Source organism: Notolabrus celidotus, chromosome 6 (assembly GCF_009762535.1).
Source record: "Notolabrus celidotus isolate fNotCel1 chromosome 6, fNotCel1.pri, whole genome shotgun sequence".
Lineage (NCBI taxonomy): Eukaryota > Metazoa > Chordata > Actinopteri > Labriformes > Labridae > Notolabrus > Notolabrus celidotus.
The window spans coordinates 26,524,591-26,544,875 of record NC_048277.1 but is presented as its reverse complement, the minus strand read 5'-3'; the positions used below and the strand labels follow the sequence as shown (position 1 = coordinate 26,544,875).

The window sequence follows — 20,285 nt, the reverse complement described above, 5'->3', positions numbered from 1 at the left end:
GCAAACAAAAAGGCAGACGAGCACACGAATGCAGAACCAGATGAGGAGTGTAGCTTTAATCCAGCTGACTGAGGGACACATGAAAAGTAGCGTTGGATAAGAGGAAACTCACTGCTTTATCTTCAGGAGACTTATTAAGGGCTTCAAGGGCTTTTTGTGAATTCTGCAGATTTTTGACATTTAGTTAAATCTGAATACTTTGTAAGCTCAGCAATGTTAAACAGTAATCAAATGGACAACTTGTTTAATATTTTATTCTTCTTAGTCAATTATTCAATCTTTTTTACGTCAGTATAGACAAAAGGTTTTGGCGTATCTGTTTTAAACAATCATTGAAACTGTGTGAAAATTTTCCCTTTCGCCGTCCTCGACACAGCCAAGACTTTGTCCTTTTAATCCAACGTGATGGACACTAATGGGATTTAAGGGTTGTCCATGTGCCATGAGTCAGTGCAAATGACTTCCCAGGTTCACAGTGAAAGTGAACAGTCACAGTTAACTGTTTGGCTTACAGCTTTCTTATCTTACATGTTATTTTATATTCTTCACTGCATTTATCATAGTCCAACTATCAGAGGAACATGAAAGAGATTTGTGTCATTTCCATCATTGCTTTGTCTAGTTTTTGTTAGTCGTAATGGTATATAAGACACAGGCTGTTCAGGGGTTTCTCTGGAGGGATAAAACTGTAGTCCTGCGTGAACACTCCCATTGTATTTGGCATAGTTATGAGATGCAGACTGACCGACTGCTCACAACCAATTAGCAGGGACTTGCATCGTCCCCCTTTACCGCTCCCTTTTTGCCTTATATACGAGTCTTTTCAATCATAATAGCACTCCAAAAGGCTGGTCAATTAGTAGAATACGACTGTTTTCTTTCAATGCATGGTTATAAGCTTGTACCACAGAAAATAATTAAAAAGTGGCACTGCTAGGTTTGTCGGCCCGCTATGTATCCACCAAGCGGCAACCTCCAGTCTAAAAATATGAGTCCAACGGAAGTACCGGAAACCACATACACACCAATTCAAAAAAGCTGATCTTTACAGCAGAAATAAACATGTTTACAGCCTGGTACAAAATACGAGTGTAGTCTGGATAGCTCATTTCTTGATCAGAACACACTGTACGGAGGGTGATTTTTTTTTCTTCCAATGAGAGGCACAGCTGACTGCGGGAACACTGTAGCTGTTGGCTAGGAGGCTTCAAGCCTGCCTCTTTACAACACAATCGCTCGACAGCAGCAATGTGGCTGCTGACGACGATTGGCTTCAAAACAGCGCTTCAGAAACAGATGGATGACGTCACGGATCCTACGTCCATATTTTATATGGTCTATCGTATCCACCCATACTTCAGAATATACATTTTTTCTTAAAGTTTATTTGTTTACGGACAAGTACAACACAAGCTAACCAATAAAACACAGTGTAGTTTTTATATCTTTAGCTAATTTGCAGCGCCTTTTCCTAGACGGGTCTTTAATATACTTTAAAATGAACAGCAAAGGCCAAAATTCAAGGATGCAGATTGACTAAAATCATATGACGTCTGCACTTTCCATAATCAAATCAATCCAATCACTTGAGTAGATCTGTTTTTAGTTGACACTCGTACTGTAAAGTGAATTATAGATCAAAAACGTTTAAAATGGTGAAAACTTAAGATCTAACCAGTTCAAGATTTTGGAAACAAGTTTTCTTCCTCCTTTCTTTTCATATGAGAACTCAAGCTGATTTAATGTAAAAGAGAAAAAAACATCACTAGTTAACTAAATCAGCCAACATGTGCCTTAATCATACTGTGACTGTGTTTTGATGTGTGGTCAATGTTGTCGTCCTGCCAGTGAACCACATGTTGCACAGTACCTGCTGGGCGGTCATGCAAAAGAAGATCATGTGATTTAGAAACACAAACTTCCTGGTGGTTTGGTTGCAGGACCTCTGGGTTTTAAGAGCATACCACTAGCTACACAGACACAAACAAAAACCTCTGAACTTGTAGAGCAGCTTGCTCTATTCAGGGCTTCCCACACAGAGACAACACACATCACCTCTCGCTGTGCTCTGAGCGTGTGCATGCAGAGCCCCCCCACACTTCCTTTCACTGTTTCACAAGAGTTTAACGTGGGGAGAAGTGCACACAAGATCACATTTACAGTAACTTAATAAAAACCCAGGGCTTTGTTTGTGTCAGTATGAGGAGGGATTGACAGCAGGGCTCGATGATGAAGTAAACAAACAATGGAAACACTCGTCTGTGATCTGAGGGGACACTTGCTAAAGTAGACAAGGAAGAAGAGAAGGAAGTGAGGAAATCCCTCCGTCTGCGGACAGGTAGTGGATTGTGCGTCTCTCACGGGAGAGGAGGCAGTGCAGTTTTGGGATTACATCACAAGGATTACTGTAATACGGTCCAGATGGGCCCCTGTTGTAACAGATTAGGACGGGTTGATTGGAGAACAGGAGGGGGGGTAGAGGAGGGGCAAAGGTCAGGTGATGGATGGCTTCAACTTGCTCTGGGGACCAACCACCAATCCTGACACAGCAGACAGAAACAGGCAGGCAGATATGGATGAAATGTCATTCGAAAATATTTACATAATCAGCCTGGTAGTTATTTATTTGAGTCTACTCAATGATTCTTACCATTCAGTCATTTAAAACCAAATCAGTCCATTGGCAGCAAAGCAGCACAATCAATTGAAAGTAGAAGCTTTTTTCAATTCATTTTTTGTCCCATTATGCTTTAATTTGATAAGATAGCTGAAGAGAGACAGGGAATGTGAGGAGAAGAGAGTGGGGGGATAACACTGTGGGGGGGGGGTGTGGCTGGGAGTCATACCAGCAGCCTCTGTGACAAGGACTAATAAGCTGCAGACCCCAGTTAATAACATCTCATCACTGGTTATTATGGTGTGAATATAAAATGCTGATGCAGTCTTTTTCTTTCCCTCTTATTGAACAACATTTTAATTTGAATATCTGTCTGTTATTAATATTACTGGTAGGATTTTTTCAAGTGTTGTGGAGCCCTAACTGACAGAGTTAATTAGCTGTGATTAAAGGCTGGTTTATACCCTACGCAGCAGGGGCTGACGCAGACATGTGCACTTCATACTTCTTTGTCGATGGGTCCGTGTCGCGCAGCAATACTCCGCCAAAAGGCTTGAGGGCAGTGTGGTCTCTCTGATAGCCGGTCGCCTGTTTCCGCCCCGCTACGATCTCTATGTACGTTTTTCACAGAGATTCAAAGCATGTTACGTTAATCAACAGCTGATACATGTTGCTGTTTATCATACAGACATGATTACAGGGAAGAATAGAGAGGAGGAGATGAAGTACACAGCCGATGAGCGGGGATCCCGAAAGTGCTGTAAATGCGAAAATTCAATGCTGCCAAGACAACCAATCATAGGGCGTGCGGTCTGCGTCAATTTAATGCGTAGTTAAATTTTGGAGGAGGTGCGCGTCAGCTACGCGGACCGCCCACGTGGGCTTCACCATGGTTTCGATGCAGTAGTAAAAATCAGGCTTTAGGCTTCTCCAGTGTAAGAAATGGCTGCAATGTCATATACTACTAATACTTGTTTTTTCCCGGTTGTTGGTCTGACGAAACAACCAACTTCCATGTTTTTCTAAATAGATTCCAACTAATGCAATACTCTAGAAGTTAGAAAACACTCTGTAAACTGTCAAGATTGAGCACATTGTATTTGACACAGCTAAACACAGGACCCTGAATTTGTGTAACAGCTTAACATCCACACGCCTATGCTTGTTACTCGGGTCAGATGGTTGTGCCAGTTTAAGCAGTCACAGCCTACATACAAATTAATCTTCATTTTCTATATCAAAATAATGCTAAACTGAGCTGGTGCCATCTGCCATCTGTGCTTGTTTACATCTGGTAGTAGAGCATTATCTCACACTATGTCAGTAGCCACTAGTGCTGGATGGTTACGTCAATGCTTAGTGACACAACATACTGTATCGAGAGGATTTTGGGCCTATAGTAATTAAAATATTGATACTTGGTTCAAGTTGACAAGTAATTCTGGTGATGATGACTAGCAAAGGATGACTCTTTGCTGAACGTCATCCTCACCACATCATCATCACCCTCTACTTCCAGTATTGTTCTCACTTTAGCTGTCCTGTCACAATTAGAGAAAAATAGCAGAAAAATCTGTCTTAAAAATAAAAGAAATCCCTCCTTTTAATTTGATTAAATTTCTGGGGGGGTTTTGTTGATGAAATGACCTGATGATACATATTTCAATAAGTAATAAGTATCCTTCATTTGTTAAGTCTTACCATCATTAACATCCGTCAGTACTAGTTATTTTGTGCACAACAGCCACTCTTCTCTTCTACATCCCCTGACCAGTGCATTTCACCCGGCTGCTATCTAGACACAAAAATACATGTGGTATTAGTTTGTCCATACTTACGGACATTATATTCATTGCTACCAAGTCTAAAAGCTGCTAACTACCTACTGCACTTTTAAAGTGTCTGTTCTAGTGTATTTAAATCTCTGTGTGAACAGAGCAGCTAAAAGCTGAGTCACTGTTGGGTTTGAGATAAAAGCTGAAGGGTCACATGTCAGTCACCTCCAGTTACTGATTCATCAATGAGTTTGTTGTTGAAATGTGGAAACGTTCAAAGTTGCATGTTGTTGTGCGTTTGTGTTCAGGAAGGAGGAGGAGGGGAGGAGCAGCGGGGTGTAAGTAGGTGTCCAGTGTTACCTCAGAGGGAGTGAGATTTAAAGCAGATAGAGCGAGAGAGAGAGAAGCTGGATTAACTGTAATCTAACAAACAGAGGAAATGCATGATGGGAAGAATCTAGATGTCGTCCTGGGAGTGTGTGTTTTATTTTATGTAACGCTCATTAGGATCATGCTTTAATCTTTTGTTGCTCTAGAAGAAACTGTAACCCTGAACTCTGATCTCCACAGGCGGACTTAGATATGTACACAAGTCAGCTTCACAGAAGTGTTTGCTGCTACATGTGTGTTCATACCATTGATGGACAACATGCCTTCATTTCCTCCTATTGTGAGATGTGAAGCCAAAAGGCCGCCTTAATAGGCGCTGACATATTGCACTAGAGCAGCCAAGGCATACGCGGAAGTGACCTTGCTGGTAGCATCCTTTCTGCTAAGAAAAACATCAAACAAAAATCGCTAACATTAAACTTAAAGATAAAACGTCAAAGATCCCTCAGGTCTGTACAGTCCACAGCAGAACAGATGCTTGAGATCTGGCATGCATGGCTTTAGGAAGTTCAATGACTCTTGTGTTCGTGTTTGTTACTTTGTCCCTCACCTCCTTTAATCTGGTACAGAACGCTGCAGGAGCCTGCATTTGTCAATGGAGCTGTCAATCAATCATCCTGTTAAAATCAAATATCTTATTGAAACTAAACTTCTCAGAAAAACTTGGACATAAATCAGCATGATACAGATGAATATGATGACAGCCAACATGATAAAGAAAAGTGTATTTGATGCACATTTTAATTTTGTAGTTAGACCCATGTTCCATCTGCTAACATCACAGAGGCGGGATTTACAACATATAGTGCAGCCAATCAGCAGAGGGAGCTCTAAATGTTATAGCTTTACAGTCAGTGAAAACTCCATTTTAACATACAGTCTATGGCTCTAACACACACATACACACTTGCACACACACTGCCCTCTCTGTTGACCACTGAGGCCTGAAGCCAGCCCCTTCTTACACGTTCTGCCTGTTTGCTCTGGGTTTCTGCCAATTTGTTGACAATCATTGGTATTTATTCAGAGCTTATGCTGTTTGCTGAGGGTTTATTCCTGATTTTAAAGGTTTATTTTCACCATGTTGACTCTGTGTTTAAATGGGGTACTCTGTTTCTTCTGCTTTTATAACTATCTTGTGTGTTTATATGTGTGTGTGCAGGACCTGAACAAGCGTCTATCCCTACCGGCTGACATCAGGATACCTGACGGTTATCTGGAGAAGCTGCAGCTGAGCAGCCCGCCCTTTGACCAGCCGCTGAGCCGACGCTCCCGCAGAGCATCACTGGTGAGAGAGAGGGAGGGGAGGAGAAGGAGGATGGAGAGAGAGAGACTGGTTGAGGGTCAAGACAGAGAGGGTGATGTGATGATAAGACATAGGAGAAACATTAAAGTTGTCAAAAGATGATAAATACCAAGATTACAACCAGTTTGTCTGCTGAAGTGCTTTCATTTCCAGAGACCTACTGGGGTAGAGATGAGAAATTATCCTAATTATATCAGAATATAATAACAATAATAATACATTTTATTTACATAAAGCTTTAGAAAATTAAAACATTAACAGTTAAAAGCAGTTCTGAAGAGGTGAGATTTGAGCTAGGATTTGAAAGTTTGTAGGTCAGTAGAGTTGCTATCTGTTTGGGGAGGGAGTTCCAGAGGACGGGGGCAGCAATGGAGTAAGCCCTGTCACCCCAGGTTCAGTGCTTGGTCCTACAGGGTGGGGAGAGAAGGTTTTCATTGGAGGAGTGGAGACTACGGGAGGGGTTGTGAGGGTGAAGCAGGTCAGTGAGAGAATATGCGACTAATATTGAGATTCTGTAAATACAGCTTCATTACTGGTCAGTCTATTTAATTATTTTAGAGAATTACAATTTTAGAATTGAAATGTCCCAGACTTTCCCGTCATTAGCGCTGTATCCAACCACAGCCTGCAGCTATTTTCAGTCCTGGAGCTGCAATTAACCCACTGGACTTGACCTGCCCGGTAGCAAACAGTAGAAAGATGACTTTACTAACAGATTTAGTAACATGGTGGATACTGAGATGCTTATGAGCCAGATGTTTCTGTCAGGACGAAGCTTGGAGGAGATTGAATACTAGACTAGCTCATAACAGTTCCTCAAAGAAGGCTGTCACAACTCAACTTTATTTATATAGCACCTTTCATACATAAAAACATGCAGCCCAAAGTGCTTCACAGAATAAATGAGAGACAGAAAACAACAGCAGTGGTAAAATTATTAAAGGCAGGATTATAAATAAAATACTTAAAAATAAGATCAAATCAATACAGTAAAATTAATAAAATTAGTAATAGTGGAAAGAAAAGTTAAAAATAAGGTAGCGTTAACAAGATCAGATGAACACACAAAATAAATAGATAAATAAATAATTAAATAAGATAAATATATGTTAAAGCAATGATTAAAATAATAACAGAAATAATAAAATCAACCCCACAATCACTGGATAACTCTGATACTGAATGAAAATCATACAATATGATTCCCAGGTTAGTTTTGCAGTGATAAAGAACATTTTCTTGTATTCTCTAAGTTATGACTCAGAGTATGAATGTTGCTTCTGAGGCAAATACCAGTCTACAGGTGCTTTGCAATCTCACCCCAAATTCCCTTTGCTAATGTGTTGTAAGCAGCAGCCTCTATTGCTCCTGCTGCTGTTGACCTTGTTGATAAATAGACTTGTTCAGCTTGTGGAAGTACAGGGCAGTAACCAGCTCAAAGAGCTTTGCCACACTGTATTTCTTCTTGGGCCAATAAAGCATAATGAATACCTGACACACTGATGTTCTTCATCACAACCCAGCTTATTGAGTTTCAAGAGTTTTACACACCCAGAGAAATAAAAAGGAAGGCTTTTTTAAATTTAGAGTTTGTGGCAGAATCTCTCAACATGTGACACAGATGTATTATTTCAATTCATAATATCTTTCATGTATTCCCTAACTCTAACTTTGTAACTAAAGCCACATCCGTCAATTAGATGTACGAGAAGAGAAACTGAAATACTCCTCTCTGAATCAACTGAAGAGTTAAAGTCTCCAAACTGGCTTATGTAAATGTCCAGCACTCACTGCCCACATAGAGCGAGCAGTTCTGATTTGAGAGTCAGGTTAAAACAGAGAGAAACAGACACAGAGAGGCCGTCAGGAAGAGGCTACATAATGGAAAGAGTGATGTTTTCATTTAAAGAGAACAAGAAACTGAAGTGAGAGAGCTCCCACCTCCGCCTTTGACGGTCTAATCTCTTCCTCTCAGCCTTTCATGTGTTCACTCTGTCAGCAGGCTCAATAATTGGCTTGTGGTTTTAAAGTGAACGTGCATCTGTCAAAAGCAGAAGACAGGAAAAGGATGAGCTCTGTGTCATCGGGTCCAGTTTGCTGCATCTGCAGACATGCTCATCTGAAAATTGCTTATCTAGAACTTAGTGATGTTGCTCAAGATGTGTGTTGATATGTGAAAAATCTATCAGCAGGTCAGCTTCTCAGCTAGTCTGGTCCTGGTTTATGTGAAGAAGAGGGTCATATTGAAGTCTGGTGGAGCTTCCTTTCAGTTTCAATTCTCTCAGGGTTTACACTTCACAGCATCAGGTTTCTGTTAAATCTATAAATATGATTGCCATGACAGAATATACAATCATTTAGTTATTGAGTGAAGGTGTCCTTTACTTATTCCTGGTTTATAAAACACCAAACACTGCATGGCTGTCGTCAGACCCCGGTTAAGGGAATCTAAAAACCCACCAGTAGCTTATTCATCCATTCAACTGATCCCTACCACTAAGCAACCTGTATTAAATATTTATTTAGGGATGCATGTTCTGCTGTTTGCTGTCACTTCTCTGTGTGTCAAGAAGTTGTTGCCACTGATGGCTGCTAAAGGCTAATTTTCTAAAATGTTTGCTCCTGGCAACCTGGCAGCTGTTACTGGCAACCTTGTCCTAGTTGTTACAGAAACTTTCCTTGGGACTCAGCGACCTCAAAGATGAGCTGTTACAAAATTCAGCCCTTTCAATGATAAATGCATCTATTAGAGTTTGTATGCATACTTTTTGTAATCAGGTTTTTTTGTGTTAACTTTTATTAAGTTAAGCATTTATTACAATATGGCAACAATATAGCCAGTTTGAGCTATGCAGGTTATTCTCTTAATTAATTAAAGCTCCTGTGGGGAACTTTAGGTTTATGTTGATTTTGGTGCCCCCTGTGTACAAAAAAACACCTTATTTATTTTCTCAATTTCTTTCCTGTACATGCATAGGTATTGTTTTCTGACCACAAAATCTCAGGCCGGTGTCTTGTAACAGTCAAATGTATCACTCATTGTGAATGTTTGCTGTGGAAAATGTGAAAAAAAGGCTGTTTCTGCAGAGTACGTCTGACAGGTAGTACGCGGCAGAGGTAACAGGCATCAAAAAGGACAACATAGAGATGAGCAGTCTTGTTGCTAATGGTCCTATTTGCTATTATAGATCATTTAGAAGCATCAGTTTTAATTTGAGTTTATTCCATAACTGGCTAAAAACTCCCCACAGGAGCTTTAAGTTTTGGTACTCATTCTTGAAATAATGTCTGTTATAATATCCTTAAATCTAAGGTCTTTTATTTCAGTGTTTTTTTATTAATTAACTAATAAATAATTGTATTATTATTAGGATTATTATGGCTATTATTGTTGTTGTTGTTTTTTTAACATTTTTTTTAAACATTTTTGTTTATTAGCATTCACAGTATTAAAATCCTGTTAACCTAAGACAATGTTAAACAAATACTAATAGAGATATTAGAGAAAATAATAGCTGCATTAACATATTTGCTGATGTCAATCAGGCAACATTACAGATAACAGTGACCACACATGTGACTCCAGCTTTAACATAAAACATAAGGAAAAAAATAAAAGTGAAAATAATAATAATGATAAAAGTGTGATAAAAATATTAATAATAAAGAATATATAAACATATACATACAGAAATATATATATAAAAATATATAGACATACAAGCATACACACATCCACATTTCCAAATTAAAAAAGCAAAAAAACAGCAAACCAAACAAAAACACCATAAGTTAAATTAAACCAAACTTTCAAAAATAAATAAATAAAGAGCACATGCTGCCACATCCTACCACACTACTTACCACATTCATTTCACCTTGCTTTAACTCAGAATATGGCTATTATTGTTGATGTTATTATTATTATTATTATTATTATTATTATTATTATTATTATTATTATTATTAGTATTATTATTATTAATATTATTATTATTATTATTATTATTATTATTATTAGTATTATTATTATTATTGGGATTAATCTTAGATCAAAGTTATATTCCAAAACTCTATTATGTGTTGTACAGAAGCATCAAATCCAAAGTTTGACATTTGACATGTTTGATTAAAGCACTTTAGTGTTTTCCGTTGTGTAATTAACCTGATTTAAAAATGAAGCACTCCTCCCCTGTAAACAAACACACGGTAAAAGCCAAAAGCCAGCAGTCCGTTGTCACAACAGATTAGCTCTGATGATGGTTGGGGGTTTGTGACCTCCTTACTCCCCCCCCTCCTCTGCTGCCTGGCCGTCATAAGGATTTGCCGTAGTGTCTGTAAGCTTGTCAGTGCTAATCACAACGTGGGCCTCATTAACGCTGTTTGTCCTTTTCCCTCCTCCAGTCAGAAATTGGATTTGGGAAGCTGGAAACCTACATCAAACTGGACAAACTGGGGGAGGTATGTAAGAGTGTGTGGGAGGAAGTGTGTGTGTTCACTGTTAACCTTGACTTTCTCACAGGTGCTACAGCTCTCATAGTGAGTGATATAACACTTAACAGTTTACTTTTAACCCTTTACTGCCTGACTGCTGATTTTTAAACCTATCCTCTCCGCTCATCTGCTCCTCCAGGGTACGTACGCCACAGTGTTCAAAGGGAGGAGTAAACTGACAGACAACCTGGTGGCGCTGAAGGAGATCAGACTGGAGCATGAAGAGGGGGCGCCATGCACAGCTATTAGAGAAGGTAAAGGGTTCATTGCTGTGCACCATAAGTGAAAACTGATTTACCTCCATTTAGACAGACTGTTGATTTGAGTGTTTGAGTATAAACAGCTGTCCCATCCACTTCAGCCCTCTGTAGGGATGAAGGCTTCTCCTAGTTTTAAACTTCCAAAGCACCAGAAATATTTTCCCCCTTTCCCTTAAATTCCTGTCTTTTTGCCACATTTTTAAATTCCAAACCCCAGATGATTTATCATTAACCTTGAATATAATTTTATAATTTAGTCTCTTCCTTTACCCTTTAAGTATCCCATCTAAAAGGGAAAGGAAACAAAATCTAACCATAATAAATCTTTTTTTTGCATATTCAAACGACAGTCTTACCTCTTAGTGGTTAAAAGAGAGTGTATGACCATGTTGTTACAGCTGCTCTCAACTCATTCCTATGTGCAGAGCCAGGGAAGTAACAAACGCAGCTGATTTGCTCTGTTTAGGGATGTTCCAAAAAAACTACTCTCCTTGTTCTTTAAACTGTAATTCAAATTCCGACTGAGCGACTAGTCTATAAGTGAGAAAACACTCAGAAAACAGTCAAGATTGAGCATAATATAAACACCTTTAAACACAAGTCCTCAGGTAAACTGTGTCGAAACCGTATGCCGAGTGTGGCTACAGTGAGCAGAGCTAGCACCACCAACCTTCAGTCCTCCTTGTTGGTCAACATGCTTTGCTCCAGTCTAGTGGTTATATGCCATATTAACTCAACACAACCTACATAGAACTCTTCTTATAATGTTCTAGATCAGGGGTGTCAAACATACGGTTAAAAAATTACAGAGACATTAACTACAAGTTTTTAATAAAAGCAACTACTATTTCAGATTTGTCCTCTGAGGGTCGCATAAAATCATAGTGCTGACAGAGCACACCTGAACGGCGCTTAGACAGTTCTCAAAGTGAGAAAATAGATGACTTGCTGTTTGCATAATCTGGTTGAGATCATAAAGACTTTTTAGAGCACTACAAGATGATCCAATTAGCACTAAAGTTCACATATATGTAAACTTGTTACAGTAGGAACGGTGGATCCACAGTCTTCGAAAGGAGCCACATACTGTATGCGTGCTTGCCATACATGTGCATGCGTCACAGGTCACTACTAGCACTACACCCCTGCATACAACACTGTCCAGCAAACAAACTGTTCCTGCTGGAGCTGAGGGGGCCAAAATAATCAACTTTACCTTCTTCATTATTATAATCTATCTGTTCTTTTGCAGTAAACATTACACTGTGTCAGGTGAATGGGTAACCTGTGTGTTTGGTGTGTTCGCAGCAGGTTTCAGGGCTTACAGTGTAAAATATTCTGCCCCATTTGAGACTGATCATGGTGACAAATACAACAGCTGTTTTTGTAGAAAGATAGTTCATTAAATGTGAACATTTTCAGAATGTACTTGTACTTTTTTTGCACTAAAACAAAGAGAAAAATGTAGAGTTGTTGTTATTTATAGGTTATTATGTCATGATTTTACTGGTCCGGCCCACTTCAGATCAACTTGGGCTGTATGTGGCCCCTGAACTGAAATGAGTTTGACGCCCCTGTTCTAGATCAAAATAGGTGTGCCACACAACCAGATGCATGATAGCTATTTACCTGAGCCACAGCCCTGGCTAGTAGCAGCCGGCTGCACTACAGCACAGACACAACATAAACCGTGAGTCCGGCATTTGGCCTAATAATAAAATATTAACAATTCAGTGAAACAACTAGTAATTTTGGTTCCGACTGCCAAGGATGATAATGTTTAATCATTTAGTTGACTACATGCGCACTTCCAGTGTCCTGTTTTTCTGAAAGTTTGTAGAGATGTTGCTCTCAGATGCAGCCTCAAAGTTAGGGGAATTATCTGGGAATACATTTTGGACACCTGAGTTGTTTATTGGGTTTAAGCATACAACGAGATGTCAAAAAGCTCTAGCAGTAAAAAAAAAAAAAGATTCAGATGAGTTTAAAAAAGTTGTAAATCCTCAAATCATCACAAAGCTTGACCAGTTTGAAAATGAACCTGAATTATTTGATCTTTATGGTAGAAACTCCTGATTTAAAATCTTTTACTAAGTGTTGATGTGTTGTATTTAGTGCTGCAAACATAATATGACTGAAGTGACTGATACTACAGGTTACTGCCTTCCAAACAACGCATACTGTAGTTAGTACTGTAGTGAGAATGTAGTGAGATATTTATGTCCTGACATCTTGCACTCTCTGTGTAATTATATTTTTATGTTTTCTTTGATGCATACTTCAAAGTGAACTTCATGGTCAGAGTGTAATAATGATGATGTCAGTGTTACAGCTGTATTGTCTCTCTCTTCCTGTAGTGTCGTTACTAAAGGACCTGAAACACGCCAACATTGTGACGCTGCACGACATCATCCACACAGAGAAGTCACTCACGCTGGTCTTTGAATACCTGGTGAGACCGACAGACCCTCTGCCCTCACTTCCTGCATGACTCACATTATTCTGTGCACAGATGCTAAAATAAATATGTATTTTATATCATTATTATTCATGACCCTCTGCAGGGATGACATGAGAGCATGGGAGCACAATAGTTAGAAAGTAACTGCTGCAGTTTGTCCTGTCCCCTCCTCTAACTCTTTACTCCCCTTTCCCCCTGTCTCTCTCTCTCGCTCTCTCTCTCTCACTCTCCTCCAGGACAAAGACCTGAAGCAGTACATGGACGACTGTGGGAACATCCTGAGTATGCTGAATGTCAAGGTGAGCCTCGGCAGGCAGCCTGCTGGCCCAGCCAACTTGATCTGATGTCACAGCTCTGTGGTTGCTGGTGTCAACACCAGACATACTGTCAGTGTGCCCCCTGGTGGTGGAGAGTAGACACTGTGTAGAAAGCAGAGAGTTTTGACCTAACATCCAAACTTACCTGACTCCTTAGTGTCCAGTTGGTTAGATTTCCCTTTGGTTAGCACTGAAACTGCAGATGGAAATTTAACTGAAGCTTTTGGTCGGAGCGTTTGAATATTGTGTTACTTTAAGCTGAATTAAACACATTTTAATCCTCTGTGTGATTTAAGTCTTGAATGGTGCCTGCAGTATGATGATGGATGCTGATCAAAATTATCTTTCTCTGCAGATCTTTCTGTACCAGATTTTGAGAGGTTTGGCGTACTGTCACAGGCGGAAAGTTCTCCACCGAGACCTGAAGCCCCAGAATCTGCTCATCAACGACCGAGGAGAACTTAAACTGGCCGACTTTGGTAAGTAACAAAAACAAAAACAAACACAACCTGCGTAGTTATTTATTCATATGGGTTTACGCTTTTTTCTGCCACCATGTTTAGTAAATGTTCCACCTTTTTAAGCTACATTCAAATATAAATTCATACATCTTGGGTGTCTGGGAATAAAATCCTTCAGATGACTTTCTTCCAAATGTGTCTGTTGGATCTGTTTTTATTTCACATGTTTCCTCTCCGCAGGCCTCGCGAGGGCCAAGTCTGTGCCCACCAAAACATACTCTAACGAGGTGGTAACACTCTGGTATCGGCCCCCTGACGTGCTGCTGGGCTCCTCCGAGTACTCCACGCAGATAGACATGTGGTGAGTGGGCCTCGCTCTGCACGGGTGACTACAACTGTTGGAAAACACTGAGTGGACTCCTGACTCCTCTCTTTGTTGCAGTGAAACAGCAGAAGCAAATCTAATCCTCCAGCAGAAAGAATTCCTGCCATGAATTGAGCATTTTTTTTGTTTGTTTATGTGAAGTCTGAAGCCACTTGAGTGATTTGTGGAATAAGCAGTGATGTTTGTCTTAGGCTTAGTGGTTGCTCTAACGAAGCAGCTGACAGATACAGAACAGCACGGACACTGTAATTGGGTAGACGGCTGCTTTTTTAAACAAATTCTTGCCTCTTCCTTCAGTTGAATTTCTTGTAAAAAGCAATAAATTAATTACTTACAACTAATATTTAAAGATTTTTTTCAACCCAAAGAAATTCTGTGCTAGCTCAACAATAAGGAAAAAGTGTAATGACCTGTGGGGGGAACTTCTGGAGTATTTAAACATGAAACTCAAGAAAAGTACAAACTGAATTCTGTTCAAGTCGTTGTACAGATATCTTTAACAGTTAATGAGAGGAGGAAAGATTCAATACTTCATATATGTATTTATTTTTCTCTCTTTTTGACCCTGGTCGTATATTTATCTGCTTTTTTATCAACATTTACATAGTAATTATGTCATTTAATCAATCTTTCATTCCTTTGAGCTTGTCGAGGCTCCATCCAAAGGGTTGGGGCTATGGGTTGATTTGAGTCCTCACACCTGATCCCCGTCTGTCTCTGCTCTCAGGGGTGTGGGTTGTATATTCTATGAGATGGCTGCCGGCAGACCCCTGTTCCCTGGCTCCACAGTGGAGGACGAGCTGCACCTCATCTTCAGGCTGCTAGGTCAGTGCTGCCCCCTGCTGACAGGGATGCACACAAGCATTTTTCATATGATCCTCTAATCGCATTAACCCTGGCATGTAGCCCCCCCCTGCTGCAGTGTTAAAAAGCCCCTCCAGCTGCCCCTGTAAAGCCTGAGTATAACAGGACCGATTGAATGTCCCTCCACAGGCACTCCCAACGAGGACAGCTGGCCTGGAATCTCATCCATCGACGAGTTCAAGTCCTACAAGTTCCCCAAGTACAAGGCCCAGCCTCTTATTAACCATGCCCCAAGGTAAGACACAACATCTGCTTCTTCTTCTGCTCATTATGAGCTTATTTCAGATATTTATAAGGCAATTATACAACTTTGTAGTTCTAAACGCTCACCCTCCGCTTTTCTTGTTAGCCCTCTAATCATTGAAGATGGAAACGAGCAATTGTTTGAGAACAGACCCAGGTATCAAAGTCGAGCTGAGACTGTATGTAGAGCTTTTTAGGTTTTAGAGAGCCTGACTTTTAGGTTTGTTTAGTTAGTGTGTGAGTGTGTGCTCTTTGTCACTTCCTGTAAGGAAATCCTGTGGAATAGTTGACTGAGTTTCCTTCCTTACACTCACCAGCATCTGTGCGTCACCCCCACCTCTGCTGACCTCTCCTTCTCTCCCCCCTCCCTCCCTCCCCCTCTCTCTGCTCTCCAGGTTGGACACTGATGGCATCGACCTGCTGATGTCATTCCTAAAAGTGAGTGTCAGTGAATCTGCCCGGCATGATGGGGATGTTAAAAGCAAAGTGACACATTCAGCAGCTATGTTAGGACTGTGGTTTTAAAAAGAAGTGCATCAAGGCGCAGCGGCTGAACACTCGCATACAATCGCACAACACTGACCTAATTCTTTTGTCATCCCTTAATGACTCTTTCTTTTACTTCCTTAAATCTCAGTACGAGTCGAAAAAGAGGACCTCTGCTGATGAAGCGATGAGACAGCCGTACTTCAGGAGCCTGGGGCCACGCGTGCACACACTGCCAGAGAGTGAGTAATGAAATGGCAGCGCAGTAACGTAGACTTGGCAGGCTGCTCTAGGTACAGCTTGAAGGATATTGCAGTGTACAGTGAGGATCAGTTTCAGCTTCATAACAAAGAAGCTATTCTCCTGGCAAGATGTGATGTCTGCTGCTCTGACTGGCTCTCTCTCTGTCTGGCAGACATATCCATATTCACACTGAAGGAGGTCCAGCTGCAGAGAGATCCTGGCTACCGGAACTCGTCGTACCCTGAGTCAGGTGAGGAAGGATGCAAGGATGAATACTTTGATTGTTTATTTTACAGTGTAAACAAGAAGTTTTCAAACTGGGGAAAGTTTCCCAATATGCTGCAGGCTTTCAGGACGGAGGAAGAGTTAAAAAGGGACAGAGTCTGATGTAAATGGACTTTGTAAATGGACTTCTTCTAGTCTTTCTGACCACTCAAAGCGCTTTTACACACTACTTGTCCCATTCACCCATTCATACCCATTCACTCACTGATGGTAGAGGCTGCTATAGTAAGGGACCATCAGTATTAGTTAATCTCATACGCATTCACCCACCGCTGAACAACAGCAGGAGCAATTTGGGGTTCAGTGTCTTGCTCAAGGACATTTCGGCATGTGACCGCAGGAGCTGGGATCGAACCGCCAACCTTCCGATTGATAGATGACCAATTCTACCCACTGAGCCACAGGCATCTTTGTATTGACATTTCTCTAAACAGTTTGATCATCAGTTCTCAGAGAGCTGTGTATTCCATTTTTAGTCTAAGTATAAACTTCTAGGGAAACAAACAGAGATGATACTCCTGTTTGTAGATTAATTATGAATTATACATACAATTCTGATGTAAATCTACTCAGAAATATAGAAAAATTACAGTTCTTTATCCAAACAACTTCCTCAAAAATCATTACGTCTCAGGCTGAAACTGAAAGATCCATCTCGTTATTGGCTTTGCAAATTACCTTGAAATTAGGTGGCAGTGGCAGCTAGTACACTTTTGTCCAGGAGACATATAGAAGATACACAATACATAGTATAACAGTTAGTTAGATTTAAAAGCCTTTATTGGTATTCAATGGACATTCGTATTTGTGTTTGTGGTCAGTGATCAAAATAGTAAGTAACAGTTAAAGCGACCATGATGTGGGTCAGCTATTAATAGGAGCTCTGGTTTGATCTCTCACAGATAGACTGGGCTGTACTGCAACACTGCATGCCCTACTCCTTATGTCGCAATCAAGGGACAGCCTTGGGTGTAGAAAAATGAAGCTAATGCTGTGGTGCAATAAAACGTTAAAAGTATATAGAGACTAAGAGTTATTACCTCAAAAGTATCGGCGCAAACAACACAAAGCTAGACAGACATACGGCTAAAGAAGACAACGTGCAGCCGAGAAAGAAAGTCGTTTAAAAAGTCACCAGTGAGAATAAGTTGGAGTAAAAATATTCATGAATAAATAATTAAGTCAATAAATACAAGCATTGGAAGTGGGCCAAGCACGAAGAAGAGCTGAAGCATTAATGTATCTAATCAAAGCTGGCACAAAGCCAAAGATGGCATGTTTTGTTTTCAATGGGAGACAGAGATCTGTATCAGCGACGATGGTATCCCAGTCTCCAAGTGAAGGATGACAAGTGTTTTTCAAGCCAACATTAGCAGAGCGAGCACCACCAGCCGATGGTCCCCCAGGTTAACATGTACAAAAGTGGAGAAACACTTGCATTCAAACCAAAGAGGGAAGGTGCTGAGTGGAGGAAAGGTGTCACTGATAACCAGGGTAGTGAGGTTTTGAGGTGACTGGTAACGTCACTACTCTGGTGAGACACATTGTCTACAGTATAGGAGCTCTTCAGCGTGCAAGCTGTCTTTTTCTTGGCCTTAAGTTTAACATCCTGTAAAAATCTAATCAAAATATGGCCAAACTGCCACGCTACAGGATGTCGTCTTGCATTTATGCCTCTTTACATCTGGGTAGTAGAGCGTTGGTGCATTACCCAGAGCTTCAGCCGCAGCTTGTAGCATTCAGCAGCTTACAGCTTAGACACAACATACGACCAGCATGTTTGGCCCACAATTCTAAAACAATCAATAATAAGTTGCACTTAGCAGTAATTCTGGCGCCAACAAGCAAAGGTGAGGACGTTTGATTGTTAAGGCCACTTAACCCACACATCTTTACTGTTTAGTGGCAGTGGTTTACTTGCTGCCACAGTTCTGGGTACATGACAAGCTAGACCATCTCAAAGCTAACTCAATAGGTTAATTGTGCCTTCTTTAGCATCACTTATGATTTAAAAAGTTGGGAAGTGATTTTAGAATTTTCACAGCACCTAAAGTTGAGTTCTCCCCATCAAAAAAAAAAGAGAAAGGAAAAAGCGGAACGAGCCGTGCATTGTGGGAAACAGTACGCAAGGGAGACTGGTCAGATGAATACAGAGACATTTTCCTGAATCAGTAGACTGCAGATTTCGCTCTTGTTCACATACTACATACTACATACTGAATTTTGGCCGAATTAGTACGTACTGCTAGTATAGTGGGCGGTTTCGAAAACAGCCTGAGTCTCGAGTTGTAGCCCGAGGTGTAACTAATTGACTGAAATGAACTGTAACTAACTGTTATCTGAAATCTCCGTCTGTAATTTGTGCAAAACCAAAATAAGTGAAGCCCTTTCTCTTCTCTCCCCTCAGGCAACGGAAAGAGCAGAAGACAAAGCATGCTGTTTTAGATTCTCTGGACTGTATTTTTTTTTTATTTGGGAAGGATCTCCTCGCTGTACAGTAACCTGAGATGGATGTTGGCGCTGAGCATCATCATCATCATCACCATCATCACCCCTCAGAAACTACTTGGGGGGGAAACTCGCCCACAGTGCGGCCGAACCCCTCCTCTCCAGGTTTGGCCTGAAGCGGGCCCAAAAGAGACGTTTATATACTGTACATCTATATTTATTGAGAAGAGAATTTGCTGCTAAATACAACTACTGTCTAGAATTCTAACTGGCTCAGTCACTTTAATGAGTACATGCAATGTGTATAGATCTTTAATTTTTTTTTGAAGTGGTGGTATTTTTAGTGATAATTTTTGTCATTTTTCCATTTTCATACAAACAAAACTGCACCTCAAAGCTCCTCAGTGTGTGTGTGTGTGTGCGTGTGTGTGTCGGGGTGTGTGAGACATGCAGAGGGATGTTTCTGTAGCAATTCAAAAGGGTTTGATTTTCTGTCTCTGTTGCCACGGCGCTGTTCTCAGCTGCACCTTTCGTATGCGACCGTTTACTCTGAAGGGTTTTTTTGAGGGCAGCTTTGATATAACAGATAGTTTTATCCTAACTGGAGGCCGTCGTGAAGGCTGTGCGTTCTTGTCAGATGCTGGCATATCATTCCGGGATGCTGTGGTCTCGTGTCGTGACCAATGAACGAATGCAAGAGGAGGGGGGGAAAGGCAATGTAGGATTATTAACAAGGGCATTACAGGATTAGTTACGCCGCCTAAATTCTTCAGAAGAGATTAAACTGCTGTGAAAAACCCTCTCATCCTTTTCCACCTCAATCTGACACCTAATCTGCTGCAAAGACGAGGTGCAAAGTGTTGGAATCTGCGACTCTGCGACTCTGCCTTTGTGAATTACAGATGTGTTCCCCTGATGCCATTCCCATCTCCCATCAGCTGTAAAAATGGATCCCCTTTCTTTTCCTGGATTGCCTCCATCATCGTGTTGCATGCCTGCTCTGTTGTATGAGGAAGCACACAGCCACTGAACTCCTACTTCAGGGAGCACTAGCTATAGTCCTGCCCCCAGTGAATATGATACTGAGTCAAAGTCTATTTAACAGTGTTACCAGAGATGTTTTGTATGATATTCTTTAACTTTATTTGTGGATAATTGTTATTGGTGTGGGATTTCCTTGCAGATACCCCCCCATATTTGAGCTTTTTTTTCCAGAGTAAAGAAAATAAAATCTAAAGTTTAAACAGAAA

The 20,285-nt window shown here is 40.6% G+C and overlaps 1 protein-coding gene across 1 annotated transcript in view; it reads left to right on the top strand.

Annotated features, from left to right (window-relative positions):
- Positions 1-20,285, top strand: part of LOC117813914 (cyclin-dependent kinase 17-like) — a 46,840-nt gene extending 26,555 nt beyond the window's left edge. The window contains exons 5-17 of the mRNA XM_034684975.1: positions 5,945-6,070; positions 10,493-10,549; positions 10,722-10,836; positions 13,200-13,294; positions 13,540-13,602; positions 13,976-14,099; positions 14,322-14,442; positions 15,194-15,291; positions 15,460-15,565; positions 15,969-16,011; positions 16,211-16,301; positions 16,475-16,552; positions 18,995-20,285. Of these exons, the coding sequence (XP_034540866.1) occupies positions 5,945-6,070; positions 10,493-10,549; positions 10,722-10,836; positions 13,200-13,294; positions 13,540-13,602; positions 13,976-14,099; positions 14,322-14,442; positions 15,194-15,291; positions 15,460-15,565; positions 15,969-16,011; positions 16,211-16,301; positions 16,475-16,552; positions 18,995-19,032 (1,155 nt within the window). The 3' untranslated portion in view covers positions 19,033-20,285. The remainder of the gene's footprint in view (positions 1-5,944; positions 6,071-10,492; positions 10,550-10,721; positions 10,837-13,199; positions 13,295-13,539; positions 13,603-13,975; positions 14,100-14,321; positions 14,443-15,193; positions 15,292-15,459; positions 15,566-15,968; positions 16,012-16,210; positions 16,302-16,474; positions 16,553-18,994) is intronic.